The 17,312-nt window shown below is 48.7% G+C and overlaps 1 protein-coding gene across 2 annotated transcripts in view; it reads right to left on the bottom strand.

The window, feature by feature from the left end:
* Positions 1-1,969: 1,969 nt before the first annotated feature.
* Positions 1,970-17,312, bottom strand: part of SEMA3B (semaphorin 3B) — a 69,203-nt gene continuing 53,860 nt past the window's right edge. For both annotated transcript variants that reach the window (XM_083429415.1, XM_083429414.1), the window contains 14 exons: positions 16,952-17,071; positions 16,723-16,816; positions 14,900-15,019; positions 13,421-13,566; positions 12,710-12,824; positions 11,285-11,354; positions 10,962-11,106; positions 10,216-10,435; positions 9,281-9,372; positions 8,792-8,833; positions 8,000-8,157; positions 6,883-6,938; positions 6,061-6,200; positions 1,970-4,527 (listed from right to left, as the gene is read on the bottom strand). In XM_083429415.1, the coding sequence (XP_083285541.1) occupies positions 4,066-4,527; positions 6,061-6,200; positions 6,883-6,938; positions 8,000-8,157; positions 8,792-8,833; positions 9,281-9,372; positions 10,216-10,435; positions 10,962-11,106; positions 11,285-11,354; positions 12,710-12,824; positions 13,421-13,566; positions 14,900-15,019; positions 16,723-16,816; positions 16,952-17,071 (1,980 nt within the window). In that variant the 3' untranslated portion in view covers positions 1,970-4,065. The remainder of the gene's footprint in view (positions 4,528-6,060; positions 6,201-6,882; positions 6,939-7,999; positions 8,158-8,791; positions 8,834-9,280; positions 9,373-10,215; positions 10,436-10,961; positions 11,107-11,284; positions 11,355-12,709; positions 12,825-13,420; positions 13,567-14,899; positions 15,020-16,722; positions 16,817-16,951; positions 17,072-17,312) is intronic.

Consider the following 17,312-nt stretch of genomic DNA (forward strand, 5'->3'; position numbering starts at 1 on the left):
CCTATGGGCTTGCTTCGCAAGACGAAAATGTCTTGCGAGTTCCTGCGATTTTTTTCCGCTCCCCACCCCCTTTTTCTAAGGCACTAAGCTGCTAATAGCCTTTTAGCAGCTAATCCGCTAATCCCTTAAGCCTTTAATAGCCGCTAATAGCCGCTAAACCGCTAATAGCGCTAATCCGCTAATCCGCTAATGGGGTTGCTTCGCAAGACAAAAAAACCGCTAGATGAAGAGACTCGCGGAACGGATTCTTTTCGTCTTGCGAGGCACCACTGTAATCTAGGTTTAAAAGTAGCTGCCCCCACTGCATAACAAATGGGGAAAGTGCTGCTGATTTCAGGTCCGACTTGCAGACTTCCCACAGACATTTGGTGGGCCACTGTGAGAAAAGGATGCTGGACTAGGTGGGCTACTGGCCTGATCCAGGAGGATTGTTCTTCTGTTCTTATGCTACTAGCTTATTATGACTACACTTAGACACCCTAAGTTTGGGGGGGGGGGAGGTAAAAGGTAAAGGACTCCTGGATGGTTAAGTCTGGTCAAAGGTGATTATGGGGTGTGGCGTTTTCTCGCTTTTCAGGCCGTTTGTCCACAGACAGCTTTCCAGGTCATGTGGTCAGCATGACTAAACCGCTTTTGGCGCAACAGAACACCGTTACAGAAAACAGAGCACACAAAATGCCATTTACCTTCCCACCACAGCAGTACCTATTTATCTACTTGCACTGGTGTGCTTTCGAACTGTTAGGTTGGCAGGAACTGAGACAGAGCAATGGGAGATCACCATCGTCGAGCGGATTCGAACCACTAACCTTTCAAGTGGCAAGCCCTAGAGGCTCAAACCACAAGTATGTATGCCATGTAAGCTGAGAAGGGTGTTTCATGTGTGGCTCACTGCACAATAATGGGTCTAACCCCTTTCCCCAAATTATACAAGGGGAAATGGCAAGCTACGCATGCCTGAATCCTTCACAGCTGTCAATCATGCACAAAAGAGAGTAGGAGGCAGAACTCAAAGATGAAGTATTAGGCATAATTGAATCTCATGACACGCTCTCCCTTACACCCCTTAGCTATAGGAAACAGGCTAAGACTTGAGCAGCATACTAAATCACAGCCATTCCCCATAACCAAGCAAGGAAGATTACAATGATGACATTATGTTTTTCTTAATGCCATTTTATTAATGCCGTTTAAAGGCTTCAGAAACCCTGGTCTCCAACAAGGGTCAGTCAGCTGCCTTGGAAAACAAGATGTCGGGGTAGAAGGGGGTTCCCTAAACCTCTTTCTGGCATGCTAATTTTTTATGTGCATGGATTTTTTTAAAAAAAAGAAAATATGGGACAGCATTCAACCAAACAGTTCCATATCTGCAGTCTGAAATGATACAGTCTAGGAAAAGTCAGACTATGTGATCAGCTATTTTTCAAGAGAGTCGCTCTGGAAACTCAGGTATGGTCCCAGCTGAAGGCCCAACATGGTCAAATCCCTCCCCTAACCTATCCCCCTAGCTGAGCCTTCAAATTCTCTCATTCACCGAAATGTCAACCTCGCTGCTGCTGCTTCTGCAGCTGGTAGTGACAAGGGGGGTAGGTCTCTCCTCCTTCTTTCAGCACATGGCATTGGTGCTGCTATCACTCTGAGCCTGGGGCCAGGCATGCCAGGAATTGTCATATTTTCTCTGCGCTCTCTGAAAACTACATTTCCAAGTCCATTTTTGGGTAGACCAAAGACTCTGGAATCATGTGATAAGCTTGATTTGCTTCTCCTTTGCCATTTATCCCTCACCACACAGCTCCACACAGTCTGTGGTGTAGCTTACAATACTGCAAAAAGTGTTCTTAAAACAACCTTAAAAGACCTGTACATGTGGGATATTGGTTCCATTTTAAATCAGCAATTTTGCCTGGTAAAGTGGGGAGGGAGGTGTAGATAGGGCTGCCATATTCTGAAGAGCAAAAAAGAGGACACATTTGCCGACTTCTACTTGTAACTATGGATCGTTGTGGCGACACTCATTTTACACAGCCATGAAAAAGAGGATGTGTCCTGGAAAAGGAGGACATATGGCAACCATAAGTAGAATGACAATGTAGCAGAATCTATTTGTAAAATATCTCTGATTAGTTCTAACGTCCATGTATTATAGAGAAAGTTTTTACCCTACATAGGCAAAAGGGACAGCCTGGTGCCATGGCAGTAGGTTACTCTAAAAGTAAAGGGAAATAAAAGGCAAAACAATGATTTTTTTTTAAAAGAAGCTGTGAAATTCCTCACTGGCAGGACAATTTAGGGGCAGTTTGCACTAAAAAAATGGTACAGAACAGGCTGTTGAGAACTCTGTAAGCCAGTTTTCCCTTTACTGGGTGTGAACTGTGAATTTAATAACTAACCATTGGTTCTACTCTGTTCTTGAAGATGGTGGGCTCCAGTCTCACTTTCTGTTTCATTGGACAGCGACTTTCAGCTTGACTAGGTAGTGCTGATATCACCCCTTTCTAATGTTTCGGACACCACAGAAACAGCTTATATATCTTAAATCAGAGCAGATCTATCTATCTCAGACCCTTGCTGCCCAAATCATAATCCAAGACAAGACTGCATTACCTCTGTCAGGCCAACACCTCCACCTCCCTTCAGACTGAAACCTCCTGTTTTTCTACAGAACAGGAAGCAACACAGAGATCAACACCTCCCCAGCATATCTAAGGAACAGATGAGCTTCATCTGCATGATTACACCTTTCTGGGCATTCCACAGAGGTGCCTCACAAGGCACTCCCAAAATGAAGAATTCAAAATGAGTGTCCTCATTTGGTCTAGCCAAGGCTTTCCCAAGATGGTGCCCTACAAATGGTTTAGACTACAGCTCCCATCACCCCCAGTCAACATGGCCAAGAGAAGGTGGAAGATATGGCCCAAAACAGATTGAGAAGGGGAGGTCTGGGCTACTCTTTTAGATATTGCTCCTGATGGGTTGTGGCTGGTGACTTGGGCCCCAGAGCAGACCAAAGCAGGGAACAAACCTTGGTTGGCCATCATTCTTCTGGCAATAACCTTCAAAGAAAGGACAGACAGACACCTCCACTGCTCAACATGACCCTACAAACATCCTTGTGTCATGACAGGGCCTCAACTTCAATATTTTACCAATGTGTTAACTGCCTTTCTGTTACTGCCCTGCCACTTGAGGGGGTCTCAGTCTGATGAAGAATCCCCTAAGGGCCATATAAAATATAGATCTGAGAACGTAGGAGATATGCCACGATTCCTCATCTCTGTTACCATCATCATTGCCACATGCACATCCAAAACATTTCAGAAGTGTACCCACAATCCTTTGGGCAGCAGGAGTCCTGTCCCTTCAGTCAGAGGCTAAATGCTGGTGGGCCACCTGGTGGTGGATTTACATTCATCAGTTAACAATCTGTTAATAAATACATCAGTGGTTCTGTAGTGTCTCTGGAGGGGGAGAGCACATTGCTACACTTATGCGCACAAGGCAGGTCGGTTTGGTTATGGAAGCAAGAGGAAACAGGGTAGGCACCCTGCCTATCAAGACAGAGGGATGCATCGGGGGACTGTCCTCTTCAGAGGAAGATTCTGAGCACGAACAGACGCTCCAGAGCTAGACGGCTCCTCAGCCCCAGAATTACATCTTGACAGTCAGCAGATCCTTGAGGGTAAGAAAAAAGGGACCACAACTCCTGGCGTATCCTGTCTGGTTTACTTCCCACTGCGCAGGATATCATAATAACTTGGTTCCTTTGGTCCCTCGAGACTGCTGCCACCATCTTTGGTTGTATGTTACGGGAGAGGTGAGGGCTACAGAAGCCACCCTCTCCTGTCGGGTTCTGTTGCTTCGCACCGAGTTCTGAAGAATGGCAGCTAAGTTGCTATGACGACAGCACCCCCCCTACAAACTACGTATGAAACGGCCGCCAGGAGGATGGAAAGGAAGCCCTCTCCACCAAACCATGGTCCGGCATCCTCTCTCCCACCCCTTTCCCTAAACGCCCACCCTGCTCCCCAGCATAGAGGTTGGTTGTCCAGCTGCACTCCATGCAGGTCACCAGACGTCAGTGCTCCGGGGCCCCCTCTCCGCACGGGGCACTTCGTGTGTTCTCCGGCTGCGGCCTTTCCGCTTGTCCTCCAGGTGCTTCCACTTGTGGCTCTTGGCCTTGACGCTGAGCGGAGGGGGTAGTGGCGGCTTCTTCTTCGGCTGGTGGCTCTTGCGGCTCCACAGCTGCTCACATACCTGGTCCATGGTACTGAGGTTGGGGTGGTCCACCAGCTGCAAGAAATCTTGGTACCAGAGCTTGCGGTGGAAGGGCTGCGCGGGCTCCTCTTCCCGGGAGACGGAGAGCGAGTCGGCTTGCTGGGCATGGATCACTTCAAGCTGGAGGTGCAGCAAACTCTGGGTAAAGCCGTGCTCCGTGGCGTGGCAGTGGTAGAGGCCAGCATCCTTGCGCTGCACGTTGCGCAACAGGATCCCCCGCTCCATCTTGATGACCCGGTCATCCAACAGCACCTGCAGGTTAGAGAAAAGGGATAGCATTGGTGAGAGGTCATCAGTAGGGGTGAGGAATTGAGATGGGACAGGCAGGAATAATGATTCAAGAACCAGAAGGGAGGATGGCCCCATCAACAGTAAGACACACAGATGCTTGCATATTTTAATTGCCTTTAGTGTTAATTCTAACTGTTTTTAAATGTTTGTAATTGTTTCAAAACTCTCTGATAATTAAAATATTTCTTGCAAACCACTTGCAGGCATGGCCAAACTTGGCCCTCCAGATGTTTTGGGACTACAACTCCCATCATCCCTAGCTAACAGGACCAGTGGTCAGGGCTGATGTTTTACTGTGATCCACAGGGATATAATGGGCGTGGGTGGCGCTGTGGGTAAAACCTCAGCGCCTAGGGCTTTCCGATCGCATGGTCGGCGGTTCGAATCCCCGCGGCGGGGTGAGCTCCTGTCTTTCGGTCCCAGCTCCTGCCCACCTAGCAGTTCGAAAGCACCCCTAAGTGCGAGTAGATAAATAAGTACCGCTTTCTAGCAGGAAGATAAACAGCGTTTCCGTGTGTGGCGCTGGTGCTAGCTCGCCTGCGGCAGGTTCGTCACACTGGCCATGTGACCCGGAAGTGTTTCCGGACAGTGCTGGCTCCCGGCCTCTTAAGTGAGATGGGCGCACAACCCTAGAGTCGGACACGACTGGCCCGTACGGGCAGGGGTACCTTTACCTTTACAGGCATATAAATGGTTAAATAAATAAATCCTAGGTATCTGCTTGGAGACAGATCCCTGCTATAAGCAGTGGGGCCTGCACTGAAGGAGGAAGAATCTGCTGAAGGGAATGTGCAGAAGTGGAGGCCAGCGTGCCTGCCTTATTAATTAACTGATTGATTGAATGATTACAGAATTCATAGAATCACAGAGGCAAAAATGATACTTATGATACCAGGAGGTTTAGAACCAAAGGGAGGCTGAGGTAGATTGAGAAAGTAAAACTACTACTACTACTACTAATAATAATAATTTTAATATTTCTACCCCGCCCATCTGGCTGGGTTTCCCCAGCCACTCTAGATTCTGCCAGCTTTGTTTCTCATTCTCTCTTATATTTCTGTATCAGGGGTCACCAACATAGCACCCCCAGGTGCCAGGGTGTTCCTGATGGTACCCTCCTATAATACCCGCGAAAGCTCTCGGTAAAGATCCGCTCAAAATTCCACAATGCATGAGAGGCTGTTTGTTTTTTCCTGCTTAGTTCCTGTTTGCACTGGCTCAGCCACTCCTACGTGGAATACGCCTCTTAAACATGGGCAGGCACCTTTCGTTGGATGCCAGGATAGGACACCCTTCCTTCCACTCTGAACAGAGGAGAAGTACAAAGAGCTTCTCTATGTGATTGTGTGTGGCAGTGGTTGATGTGCATGTCTTTTGCCATCAATGGCAGCAGCTGTTTTGTGACTGGAACCCACGACCAAATTCAAAATGTGCCTACTGGCCTAAAACGTTTGGTGCCCCTGGTCTAGGTGCACACAGCAGCCAAGCTCCTACCTCCTTCCGGGGGGCGCTGCTGCTTTTCTGGTAGGTCCACACAACCTGGGCCTGCAGTGACTTAGGGAGGCACTCCAGGAAAGCGCTGCTGCCTTCCACTCCATATAACTTCTTTTCTGGGACGCTGCTTCGCTGGGGATCTGCACAGAAGTTGTGAGAGCTCAATACGGTCATCTGTTAATCTCAGCACAGAGATATGGGCAGGACAATGAACACACAGGGATGTGCTGAGGGCAGAGCTGAAGCAAGGCATGAAGAAATCTAAACAGAAGTCCAAGCTGGCTACAAAATGGGGTGCGTTTTGAGGGAACAATCTATGGATCCAGGATGCTGTCTTGGCTATATTTAACAGAATCTATTCTTAAGTGAGCAACTAAGCTCTGAAGACAGTTGTAATGAAAGAAAGATTGTATGTGCAGCTGTGCTCAGTGTATTTTGGATAAATGAATGTGCGTGAATTTAGTTTCTTCTAGGGTCCAATTCCCTTTCCATGCAGTAATTTGAAAGTTGAGGAACACTTGCTGCTGAGTGCGCCGTTTCTTTTTCTTTTTTAATCGTGGGGACAGGATAGTAGGGCACTGAGCAGAATTCATGTTTTCTCGGTGCTCCTCTGGTTCTGGCATTCAGTATTGTACGCCAGGTGTGAGAGAAGAGAGTGCATGCGTGAATATGTGCTGAGGGTGGGAAGGCACACGTTCCACTGCATCTAGAACTAATTCAGTGCAGTAGCCTGAGGCCATGCTACGTCTTACATTGTTGGTGATGGTGGACACACCAAATTGGGCATGAATGATGCAGAGTGTAGGGTCCAAGTGCACTCACCTCCAAAGCAGAGCACATTGGGATCCCCATTTCGCACATCCTGACGCCGGAACCGCCTGCAAGAAGAGGGAGAGAGCACAGAAAGGTTGATCAGGATCAAAAGCAGGGTGTGTTGTACCGTATCTTTCGCTCTATAGGACGTACTTTTTCCCCTCCAAAAATTAAGGGGAAATGTGTGTGCATCCTATGGAGCGAATGCAGGCTCCTTGGCTTCAGCGATAGCTCCGGAGGCTTCGCGTTGCTTTCGCTGAAGCCTGGAGAGCGAGAGGGGTCTGTGCGCACCAACCCCTCTCGCTCTCCAGGCTTCAGGGATAGCCGCCTGAAGCCTTTGGAGCGCAGTGGGAACTCGCGCTGTGCTCCGAAGGCTTTGGGTTCCTTTTGCTGAAGCCGGGAGAGCAAGACTCTCCTGGCTTCAGAAGAGGGAGAGCTGCACAGCGCCCCTTCAGTAAAGCGAGAGGAGAAATGAAAGGGGCTCCGTTTCTCCTGCTGCTTCGCTGAAGGGGCGCTGAGCAGAGAAGGGGATAATTTTTTTCCCCTGTTCTCCCCCTCCTATGGCCCGGTGCGTCCTATGGTCCAGTGCGTCCTATAGCGCGAAAAATACAGTTACTTCTGAGGTGGGCTGGGATGTGTGGCTTCTCCTGGAGACAAATGTTCTCAGAGGGGCTGTGTAGCAAGATTGCTCTTGTCCTGCTTGGGTTCTAGTCACAACATCTTAGAACTGACATCCTACAGTGCACATCCTGGGCAACCTGGAGAGTACCGCTCCTGGATAGACAGATCCAGCTGAATGTAGTGGCCGGGAGCTATTTCCTTCCCACATCTTGGTATCAGCAGCATCTGTCCTATGGCCTCAGAGGAGAAGCAGGCTCTTAAGCAGGCAAGAGCGGACAGTGGCCATGCCAAGACTGCATACGGGGATGCTGTCAGGATGTAGGTCTGTGTCCCTTTGGGCACTGCTCGAGGCAAGCCAACAGGAGATGGGGGGCAAATCTCCCACCAAACCAGATCACAGCTGGCTGGCAGCAAGAGGGTAGGTGGCCCAAGAGACAACAGGCAGGCTCCATTATCACTCTCTGCCCCACCCTGCCCTCAAGAAAGCCCCGCAGTCATACCGTACCTTTTGGTGTTGTGCATGTAGCGAGTGCAGGTAGTCCCATCCCAGGCACAGTATGGATCTCTAGCCAGGCAGCATTCAGCACAAGCTTTGCCATAGATCCCACAGCGGTGCAAGGGCAGCTGGGAAACAGAAGTCCTGGAGCCAATGTAGAGCTGTTGCTGTTAGGAGACAAAGCCAAACAGTCCTGTTAAGGCCAAGTCAATGTCTTCTGCTGCTTGCCTTAGTATTACACCTGATTCTGGCCTCTCTGACACCACAGTCCAAAAGAGGTGGGTATGAGGCTTTCCCAGAGAGAAAGAAGCCCAGAGCTCTCATTGGAAAAGCATGAGAACTGCTAGCTTGACCATGGAGAAATCTAGAGTGGCCTGACACTTGGTGATGGAAGGAAGAGAACAGAAATAGAAAAATGGCAGCACTGCTGACATCGGCTGCCATATATCCAGATTTTCCTGGACATTTTATCGATTTCCATCGGGACACTGCTGCCGACTGCAGTATTCCGGATATGTCTGGGAATATCTGGACATGTGGCAACCCTGCTTAAACCAACCACAGGGCAGATGGATGGGACAGGGTGTCTTGAAGGAGGTGGGACAGCCTCATCATCAGAGGACCTCTGATAGACTCTCTTACTTGGAAGCATCTATCTGTATGAATACCAGGCTCTGTTCAGATAATCTCCCACTGCTGAGCTCTCTCCCCAACTGTAATGCAGAAGTCATCTCTGCATTGCCTCCCTGTTCACATTCCCACGCCATGGCTCCCCCAAAGCTCTTCTGCTGCACGACGTACCCGCTTGGAGGAGATCTGCATGCTTGTAACTGGAGAGGAGTCCTGCCAATGAGAAAAAGGAATTGCGGTGTGACTGGGTTGGTGACAGGCAATCAGTATCCCAGTTCTTCTTCTTAAGGATTGCTCCTATGCAATCAGGAATCCAAGCACTTTCCCACGGCACCCAGGTTACTGTCTCTGTTTCTCAAGTGAGGCCCTGAAGACTGTGGCCACCATCAGAGTTTTATACAAGACGGGCATAAGAAGAACCCTATTGGGTCAGAGCAAAGGCCCACCTAGTCCAGCATCCTGTTCTCACAGTGGCCAAACTACAGGAAACCTGCAAGCAGGACATGAGTGCCAAATCACATTCTAAGCTTCTGTAGCATTCAGGGAAAACTCTGAAATGTTTAGGCCAGATGGAGCCCCTGAGTGGACATCACAGTCCTTTCACTGCACAGTTGTGCTTGGCTTCAGCTAAGGCAGCCTTCCCCTTTCGCTCACACTCACCTTAAACACCTGCAGCTCCTCCAGCAGCAGCTCCTCCATGTTTTGCCAGCTCTCCTTGGGCACAGAGACGACCTTCAGGACAGTGCCAATGTCTGCCAGGCAAGTGGGACAATTTAGCACAACAAAAGGGGGGTTCGCAGGCGGGCAGGCAGATGCTTCCCAAGTTCCAAAGGTAGCTCTGTAGAACTATTATTTGCCTCCCCCTGGAAAGATTTCTCAAAGCCACAGAGACGCCATGCAAGAAGAGCTGAAAGCCAGGCAATTTGGTTCATACAAAAGAGATGAGGTCAACAAAATGTGCCAAGTTTCCAAGGATTTGGGGCACTTAAGCTGGTCCCTTTAGGGATCTTGTTTCCAGTCTCCTTTGATCTTATGCTAAATCAAAGCTTTCAGTGCACCAGCTGAAAGCGGGAATGTGGCCAACAGGATTGGGGGAGGCAAAGGCAACAGGACAAGGGGTCTAGCAGAAAGCATATAACGTTTCACTACACACAGTGACTGTGCAATTAGAAACAAGGCGGGAGATCAATGAACAGCATCTCCTCTGTGTGTATGCGCACACATTTTAAAGTTAATAGCAGCCAAAGGAGGCCCTCAATTGAACCATGCCTGTGTAGCCACATCATCTTCTATTGTAAATTATCACCGCTCAAGGATATATTCCAGTCAGGGAAAAGAACTCAAGCAGGGCAAGAAGTAGGCCAGGGAAAAGTCCTGAGGGCTGTGTAGAGATACCTAGAGGGCCTGAGGTGCCCTACTGCTGCCCTACATACACATCTGGAGGGAGTGCTCTACAAGGAGTGAGCTAAGGGTTACCTAGAGTTGGTCGCCAGAATGCACATTTTGACCCTTGAACTGTGGGCATCCTAGCATGCTGTTTAAGAAGCAGAAGGGAACTTGGAAGGCATATCAGAAGGGGAGGCGTGCAGACACACCTGTGCCAATGAAGAGGACGTCATAGTGGCCGTCAGCAGCAGCCACTCGGTCTACTGCGATGCGGGTGAAGGTGTAGCCCACGTTGGTCTGCAGGAAGATGGGTCGCTGGCCGTGTGGCAACACTGAGTTGTACATTAACGGGTGGTTGCGAGCAAACTGAATCACATCATCGGGGAAATCCTTGGTGGAACTAAATGTGCCAAAGGTTTTGCTGGGACACTGAAGGGGAGAGGGAGAGGGAGAGAAAGAGAGAGGGAGACAGAGAAGGGGGGGGGGGAGAGAGAGTTGAAGGCCCAGGCATGTAAAAACCATCTACTCCTAGAAACACCACATCACAGACCTCCATGCACCCCACATAACTCCCTTTCCAGTCCAATCACACCCTACCTTTAATCCCCCGCTACCTTTCCAGGCAGCTCTGGTGATACCCTAATTTCCTTAGTTTTCTGAAGCCCTGAAGTTTCATAGAATTCTGTCAGTACCCCACAATCCTGGCCCAGAAATCCCCATCTTCCCCCAGCCCATTTCCCCATTTCCTCATTTCAGCCCGCTCTTCTCTCCATTAGCCAAGAGCTCCCCAAACATATTGTTCTGGGTGTTCCCACATCTCTACATCAACAAGCAGCCTTGTTATTTTTTTATTATTATCATTACTATTGAATTCTATATACCGCTTGCCTGCCAAATGGTTTCTAAGTAGTTTGAACCTTGCTTCATTTCATCACCCCAAGTCCAAGGCACGTACCATTCCTGGGCGGGGGTAAGGGACCCGGCCTTGGTAGGACACCCACTGATAGTTTGGTCCTTCCTTGTGAGCAAAAGGTCCCAAGAAGGCTCTGCGGATGTCACTCATATGGTAGACACAGACAGCAGAGCCCTTGAAGACGGTGCTGTGGGAGCAGACCACAGAGAAGCATTAGGGTAGGAATAACCAGGTGAATGGTGTCTCCACCCCACACCCTCCAATAGGTCTGGGGGGACATTTCCCAGAAGGTCAGACATTACCTTTACAGCCTCTTGGGAAAAGGAAACCCGGCTGAAAGTGGAGGGAACCACCATTATCCTTACCTGGAGGTGGTGAAAACAGCATACAGCAAAGGGTTGCGCTTGTCTCTGGTTGGCAGCAAAAATACATCATCTGAAGAGAGACCAAGCAGAGGAAGAGAGAGAAGGAGAAAAGGAGTCACTGGCCTGCAGTCTTCCACCTGGAGCATGGCAATCCCTTTCCCAGCCACAGGAGAATACTCTAGCTAGAAAGTGAACCTTTCTCTAACCTCCCCCCACCCCCAATAGGGAGAGATAAATTAAGCCTCCACCACTGCTCTCTGCTGGCACACTGGCAGTGATCAGGCACTAACACCAATTAAACAAAACAGAACAGAATACCGCAATTTGCATGCATGCATGCATGCATAAATACATACATACATACATACATACATACATACATACTATTGTTGTCCTCTAAGGACAGCAGTTCAGATTTGTTTTGTTTATCTATTTGGCCATCACACAATGGAGCTCCCCCAAAAGCCCTTTCTAGTTTGCATTTATGACGCGCTTTGCTCACATTGGCATCAGGGCAGTTCTACATGATTCCGCTTTCAATACCGTTTGCACCTGCAAACATTTCAAGATGGACATTTCCAATGGGTACAGGTACCGGAGCTTCCTGCTAAAATTGGTGGGTGGGGAGTTGTACCGGAGTTCCTACTGAACATGGGTGGGTGGGGAGTTGTCTGGCTTTTGTTGTGCCATAATCGCATTATTGTAACCTGACCTGGGACTAGTGTATTATATACGTTGCAGCATACAACTACAAAGAAACCCAAACCAGTCTGGAGGAGCCCAATGTGGATACATTAAGAACATTCAAAACAATCCATGTGCATTTTTTATCCAAATGTATAAAATATGAAAAACATGTATATAAGGGCACAAGTCCATCAGGTGTTAAAACTTGGGATTTGGCTGCAATGGGTCAAAAAGCAACCTACGCCTAATTCTACAAAGCTGGATTGCAAACTGGCACTTTTCAAATGAAATGATGTTCTTTGGTTGAGATTTGGAAGATATAAATGCATGGGACAAAAAATGTAACTAAAAATGTGGAAATCTGTTTTGCTTTAGAATATGAATGGTTGCTTAGGATTTGAACAACGTAATGTCTTCATAGAAAATATTATAATAATCACAAGCTATTTCTTCAAAGTCATGTGTTTTTAAAACTGTCCATGTTCTGACTGCCTATGTGCATGTATGTGGGTGAATGCATCCCTTTCTACATTCTAGAACATGTAGCTTTTGCACAGTTTTCTCTGTCAAGGTAGATCTCCAGTTTCAGGTAGGAGTCTCTCCCAGTCCCACCTGGAGATGCTGGGGACTGAACCTGGGACCCTCTGCGTGCAAAATGCCTGTGTTCTGCCACTTATCTACGCTGCACACACCCCCCCCCCCCGCCAGACCAGACCTCAATCAGCCACAGTCACTCACGGAGCTGGTCAAAGTACGTATCACTCCCATCGCTGCCGGGCACCGAGCACACCAGCCGGGCCTTCAGAAATGTTGTCCATTTGTTCACCAGGCTCCTCTGCCCACCCATGTCATTCTGCAGAGAGAAGAAGAGAGGCTTATCAGAGAGGTAGCCAGGGACAGCAGTGCACGTAGGACATTTTAGACTCCGGATTTCCCCCATGGTCTTGTGGGTGAGAACCCTCTTAGATTATCATCTATTAGTTCACTTACTTCGAAATGCCTCACTACACTTGCCCCCCTGCTCATTCTGCTGAATGGGGCCCTAGACCTCTGCCCCAAAAACTGCTGCTAGAGCCCCACTCCTGCCATAACAGACTCCTTCCAGCCAGTGTCCCAGTTCAGCTGCCCAGTAGCTGCTGTCCACCTCCACAGAGCAAGATCCACATGGAGAACTGACCTAAGGCTCAGCAAGGGGCTCAATAAGCTGAAGTGCAGGAAGCCCTACGAATGGGGTGGACCCTAATGCTTTACCACAGGGCAGAGGCAGAGCTGAGAGAGCAGCTCTCTCATACAAGCAGGCACATGGATGTACGCTGAAACTGGGCCGCCACTCAGCCCAAGTGTTGGGCTGGCACCCAGATACCTGCTCTAACCTGCCTGACTGGTGGCAACATGACCAGGCCTTGCCCAATCCTTAGCACTGGACTCGAGAAGGCACAGAGCTCTCACCCGGCAAATCTGGCCTATGCGGGTGAAGGTCTGCTTGCCCAGCCCCTGGGCTCCTTCCACTGCTGTCTCCCGGAAGAAAAAGAAGATCTTGTCGTCATCAGGATTCTCACTCTCCGGGATCCAGAAAACATCAATGAACTTGGGCTCTTGGGGACAGACAAGTGGGAGAACATCAATGCCAAAGCAAAGAGGTGGGAAATTGTACATTATGTGAGGGAACATAATGGTCTTCCACTTAAGAAAAAAATGCAAAGAGCGGCACTGTGCTGCTTCATGCAAAGTCAGACCACTGATCTATTGTCACCTCCTCCCTTCTCTTTTTGGCCATATCTTTAACTCCCCCCTCCATCCCATGGTCCAACATTGACAGGTGGATGGATTACCCAGCTGTTACATAGATGAGTCAAAGTTGGCCCATGGGGCAGGGAAGCAAGCCTGCTTTCTGAAGGCTCCAGGTACACAAGTTCCTAAAGGGAACTTCCCTTGCTATGAGCACCCATTTCCCATGGGAGGAGCCAATGCTTGCAGCCAACCCAGCAGAACTGACATCATCAGGCTGACAGGTGGACGTGGTTTAAGTAAAAATGGCTTCCTGGACCAGTCTGGAACCACCAGACTCGCTGGTGGGCAGGAGGTTCTCCATCTCTGCAGATGCTAGGAATTGAATCTGGAACCTTCTGCAGGCGAAAGAATATACTCTGCCCCTTTCCCATGAGTGTAACGGGGAATCTGAGGCATAATGGGGTGGGGGTTGTTAAATCTTCCCCTGCTTTTTTATTGTAATCATCACCACCATCATCCTCTGAAGCTGCTTCTTACTCCCACAGGGTAAAGGAGACAGAAACCCAGACGGACCCTCTCTCTCCCCACTGTCCAGAGAAGACTTTGCCACATGACACATTTAAAGCTCATGACTTCCCCTGGAGAATCCTGGGAAATGGTTGTTTAAGGGTGTTGGGAATTACACCTCTGTGAGGATGACCTACAGTTCTCAAGATGGTACAAATGTGCTTTAAATACATGGTGCAGATGTATTTGGGAGAGGTATTCAGGTCATCAAAGGCCACAAGGGGAAAGGGGTAGAGGTCTTCTCCCAGAGTGCTGCTTTGCAGCCATGTGGGGCTGCTAATTTGTAAAAGAAAACAAAAGATGAAATCCTAAACGCATCTTGTCTACCTTGGTGGTTAGTCAGCAGTGGTCAAGAAGCTGCCAATCAGGCCCTGGCCACTAGATGGCAGTCTCCCTTCATAAGTGACAAAACAGCTGGGGATTGAGACTCTGAAGCAGAACCAACAAGAGTCCTAAGGAACTGTAGTTTTCCTTGGCACTTAAAGGAACATGTTCTCCCACTCCCAACACCAGTGATCCATCAGAGATAGAAAAAGGACAACAGGATGAGTGCAAGGAAATTGCTGTTTATGCAGCCCCAAGCCCGTTTTCCGCATCCCTGGGATGCCCTTGCTCCCTGCCCCCACTGACCGTTGAGCCACCGGGAGTCATGCTGCTCCGTGCGGATAGAGGGTCTTGAGCCAAGGCTGCGGAAGATGGTGAAGTCGCGGCCCATCAGGTCAGTAGCCACCCCAGAATAGAGCTCTTCACCTGGCCACCACAGAATGATAAAAGACAGGGGTTAAAAGGCTTCGTCATGGGATCTGTATACTGGAACATGTCCCAGGTACTCTTTCTCTGGTACCCCGTGCAGGATTCGTCTCCCCTGAAATGTCCTCTGCTCTTTAAAGGCAGGAAAGCTCCTAGGCAGGCAGGCAGGCAGGCTGGGAGGCAGCAGCTGCCATTCCTGGAGCCTTGCTCAGAGGGTGCTTGGAGCCAAAAGAGAACGTGCCGCCAGCCACACCAGCAGTGGCATCCTCAGCACATAGTGCTGGCTGATGGAAGCTGTTCCAACATCAGATGGAGAGCAGTCTCCACTTGGCAAACGCTGGAAGAGCTTTAGGGACTCATGAGTCCTTGGGTGAGACAACGGCTGCAAGCACACCATACATTTAAAGAACTGTAAAGGGTGCTGGGAATTGTAGCTCCATGAGGATTACAGTTCCAACTACAGTTCCAATTATTCTTTTGGTGGAGAGGATGCTCTTTAAATGTATGCTGTGTTGACTGGAAAGTGCTGGCTGTGTTTTTATTGGACATCCCACACAATCACTCTGTTATTCTTATACAGTGGTACCTCAGGTTACATACGCTTCAGGTTACATACGCCTCAGGTTACAGACTCCGCTAACCCAGAAATAGTACCTCAGGTTAAGAACTTTGCTTCAGGATGAGAACAGAAATTGTGCCCACGCTGGAAGAATGGCAAATGAAGCTCATTGACTATATGGAACTTGCAGAAATGACTGGCAGAATCAGAGACCAGGGAGAAGAGACGGTGAAGGAAGACTGGAGGAAATTTAAAGACTATTTACAGAAGCACTATAAAATTATGAACGTGTGAGGTTGTCAGATTGAATGTAAAAGAATGTTATTATAAAAATGACAATGAGAAAGAAAGTACATTTTGTAAGACATAGGGAAACGTAAGGACTATTAAGACAATAATCTTTAATCTGAACCAAAAACACGCCAGAGGGAAAGAGTTTACTACCAGAATATAAGACTTAGAATACAGAGTGGGAAGGCATGGGGAAGTCGCAGACCTAAGTTAATGCTGAAGAATACAATGACACAATATTGGTTTTTAATTCTTTTATTTTTACCTCTTTTTATTCCTTTTTTTGTTCTTGTATAATGTATGTATTGTTTTTCTTTTTCTCTTTTCTTTTTGATCTGTTCGTTGATTTGTACTTTTTGTTTATTGAATGTGGAAAATAAAATATCATTTAAAAAAAAAAAAAGAGAACAGAAATTGTGCTCCAGTGGTGCAGCGGCAGTGGGAGGCCCCATTAGCTAAAGTGGTGCTTCAGGTTAAGAACAGATTCAGGTTAAGAACGGACCTCCGGAATGAATTAAGTACTTAACCCGAGGTACCATTGTATTCTTATTCTTATATTCTAATATAAGAAGAGCCCTGCTGAATCAGGCCAATGGTCCGCCCAGTCCAGCACCCTGCTCTCACAGGAGCCAACCAGATGCCTGTGACAACAGCACTTTCCTCTCCTGTGGTTTCCAGAAAGTGGCATTCATAAGCACTGCTTCCTCCGGCCATCAAATCAGAACATAACCATTGTGGCTGGTAGCCACCAACAGCCCCACCCTCCATGAACTTACCCTCCTCTTTTAAAGCCATCCAAGGTGGAGGGAGGGAGTTATCACTAGATTTTGAGCAGAGGGGCCTGGTCCCTTACCTGCCAGCACTGAAGCGGCCACATGACGTGGGTCGTAGGGGCTTTTGCCTTTGCCATCTTCCAAGTTCTTCAGGTCCAGTTTAAACACAGAGTCCTGGAGAGAGAGGGAGGAGGGACGTGCCAGTAAGAGAGGCCAGAAAGCAGAGCCTGGAGCTTGAGCCGTTCTGCCTGCCTGCACCTTCCCTCACCTCAGTAGAGACCACCCTATGAACCTCCATGCCTGGCTCACCTCTGCACGCTGCCCAACTTCTACGAAGCCACAAATGGGGTGGAAGGCCCCAGTGCCGCAGGCATACAGGTGCGTCCGGTTGAAGAGGTGCAGGATCTTGACGAAGTTCATGCACTCGGCCTGCAAGACAAGAGCGAGGCCAGTTACGGAGTGGGCCCAGGGGGTGCTGCAGAAGACCTGGCCCAGCACCCTGTGCTTCCAGTGACCAACCAGATGCCTGCAGGCTCAAAGGCTTGAGATGCTGCATAAGGAGAGGGATGGGCACAACACAGAGGCACCAGCAGCTATAATAATAATAATAATAATAATAATAATAATAATTTATTACTCTGGGCGGCTTTACCACTCTGGGCGGCTTCCA

This window comes from Podarcis tiliguerta, assembly GCF_965153285.1.
Source record: "Podarcis tiliguerta genome assembly, chromosome: 2".
NCBI classification, from domain to species: Eukaryota; Metazoa; Chordata; class Lepidosauria; order Squamata; family Lacertidae; genus Podarcis; species Podarcis tiliguerta.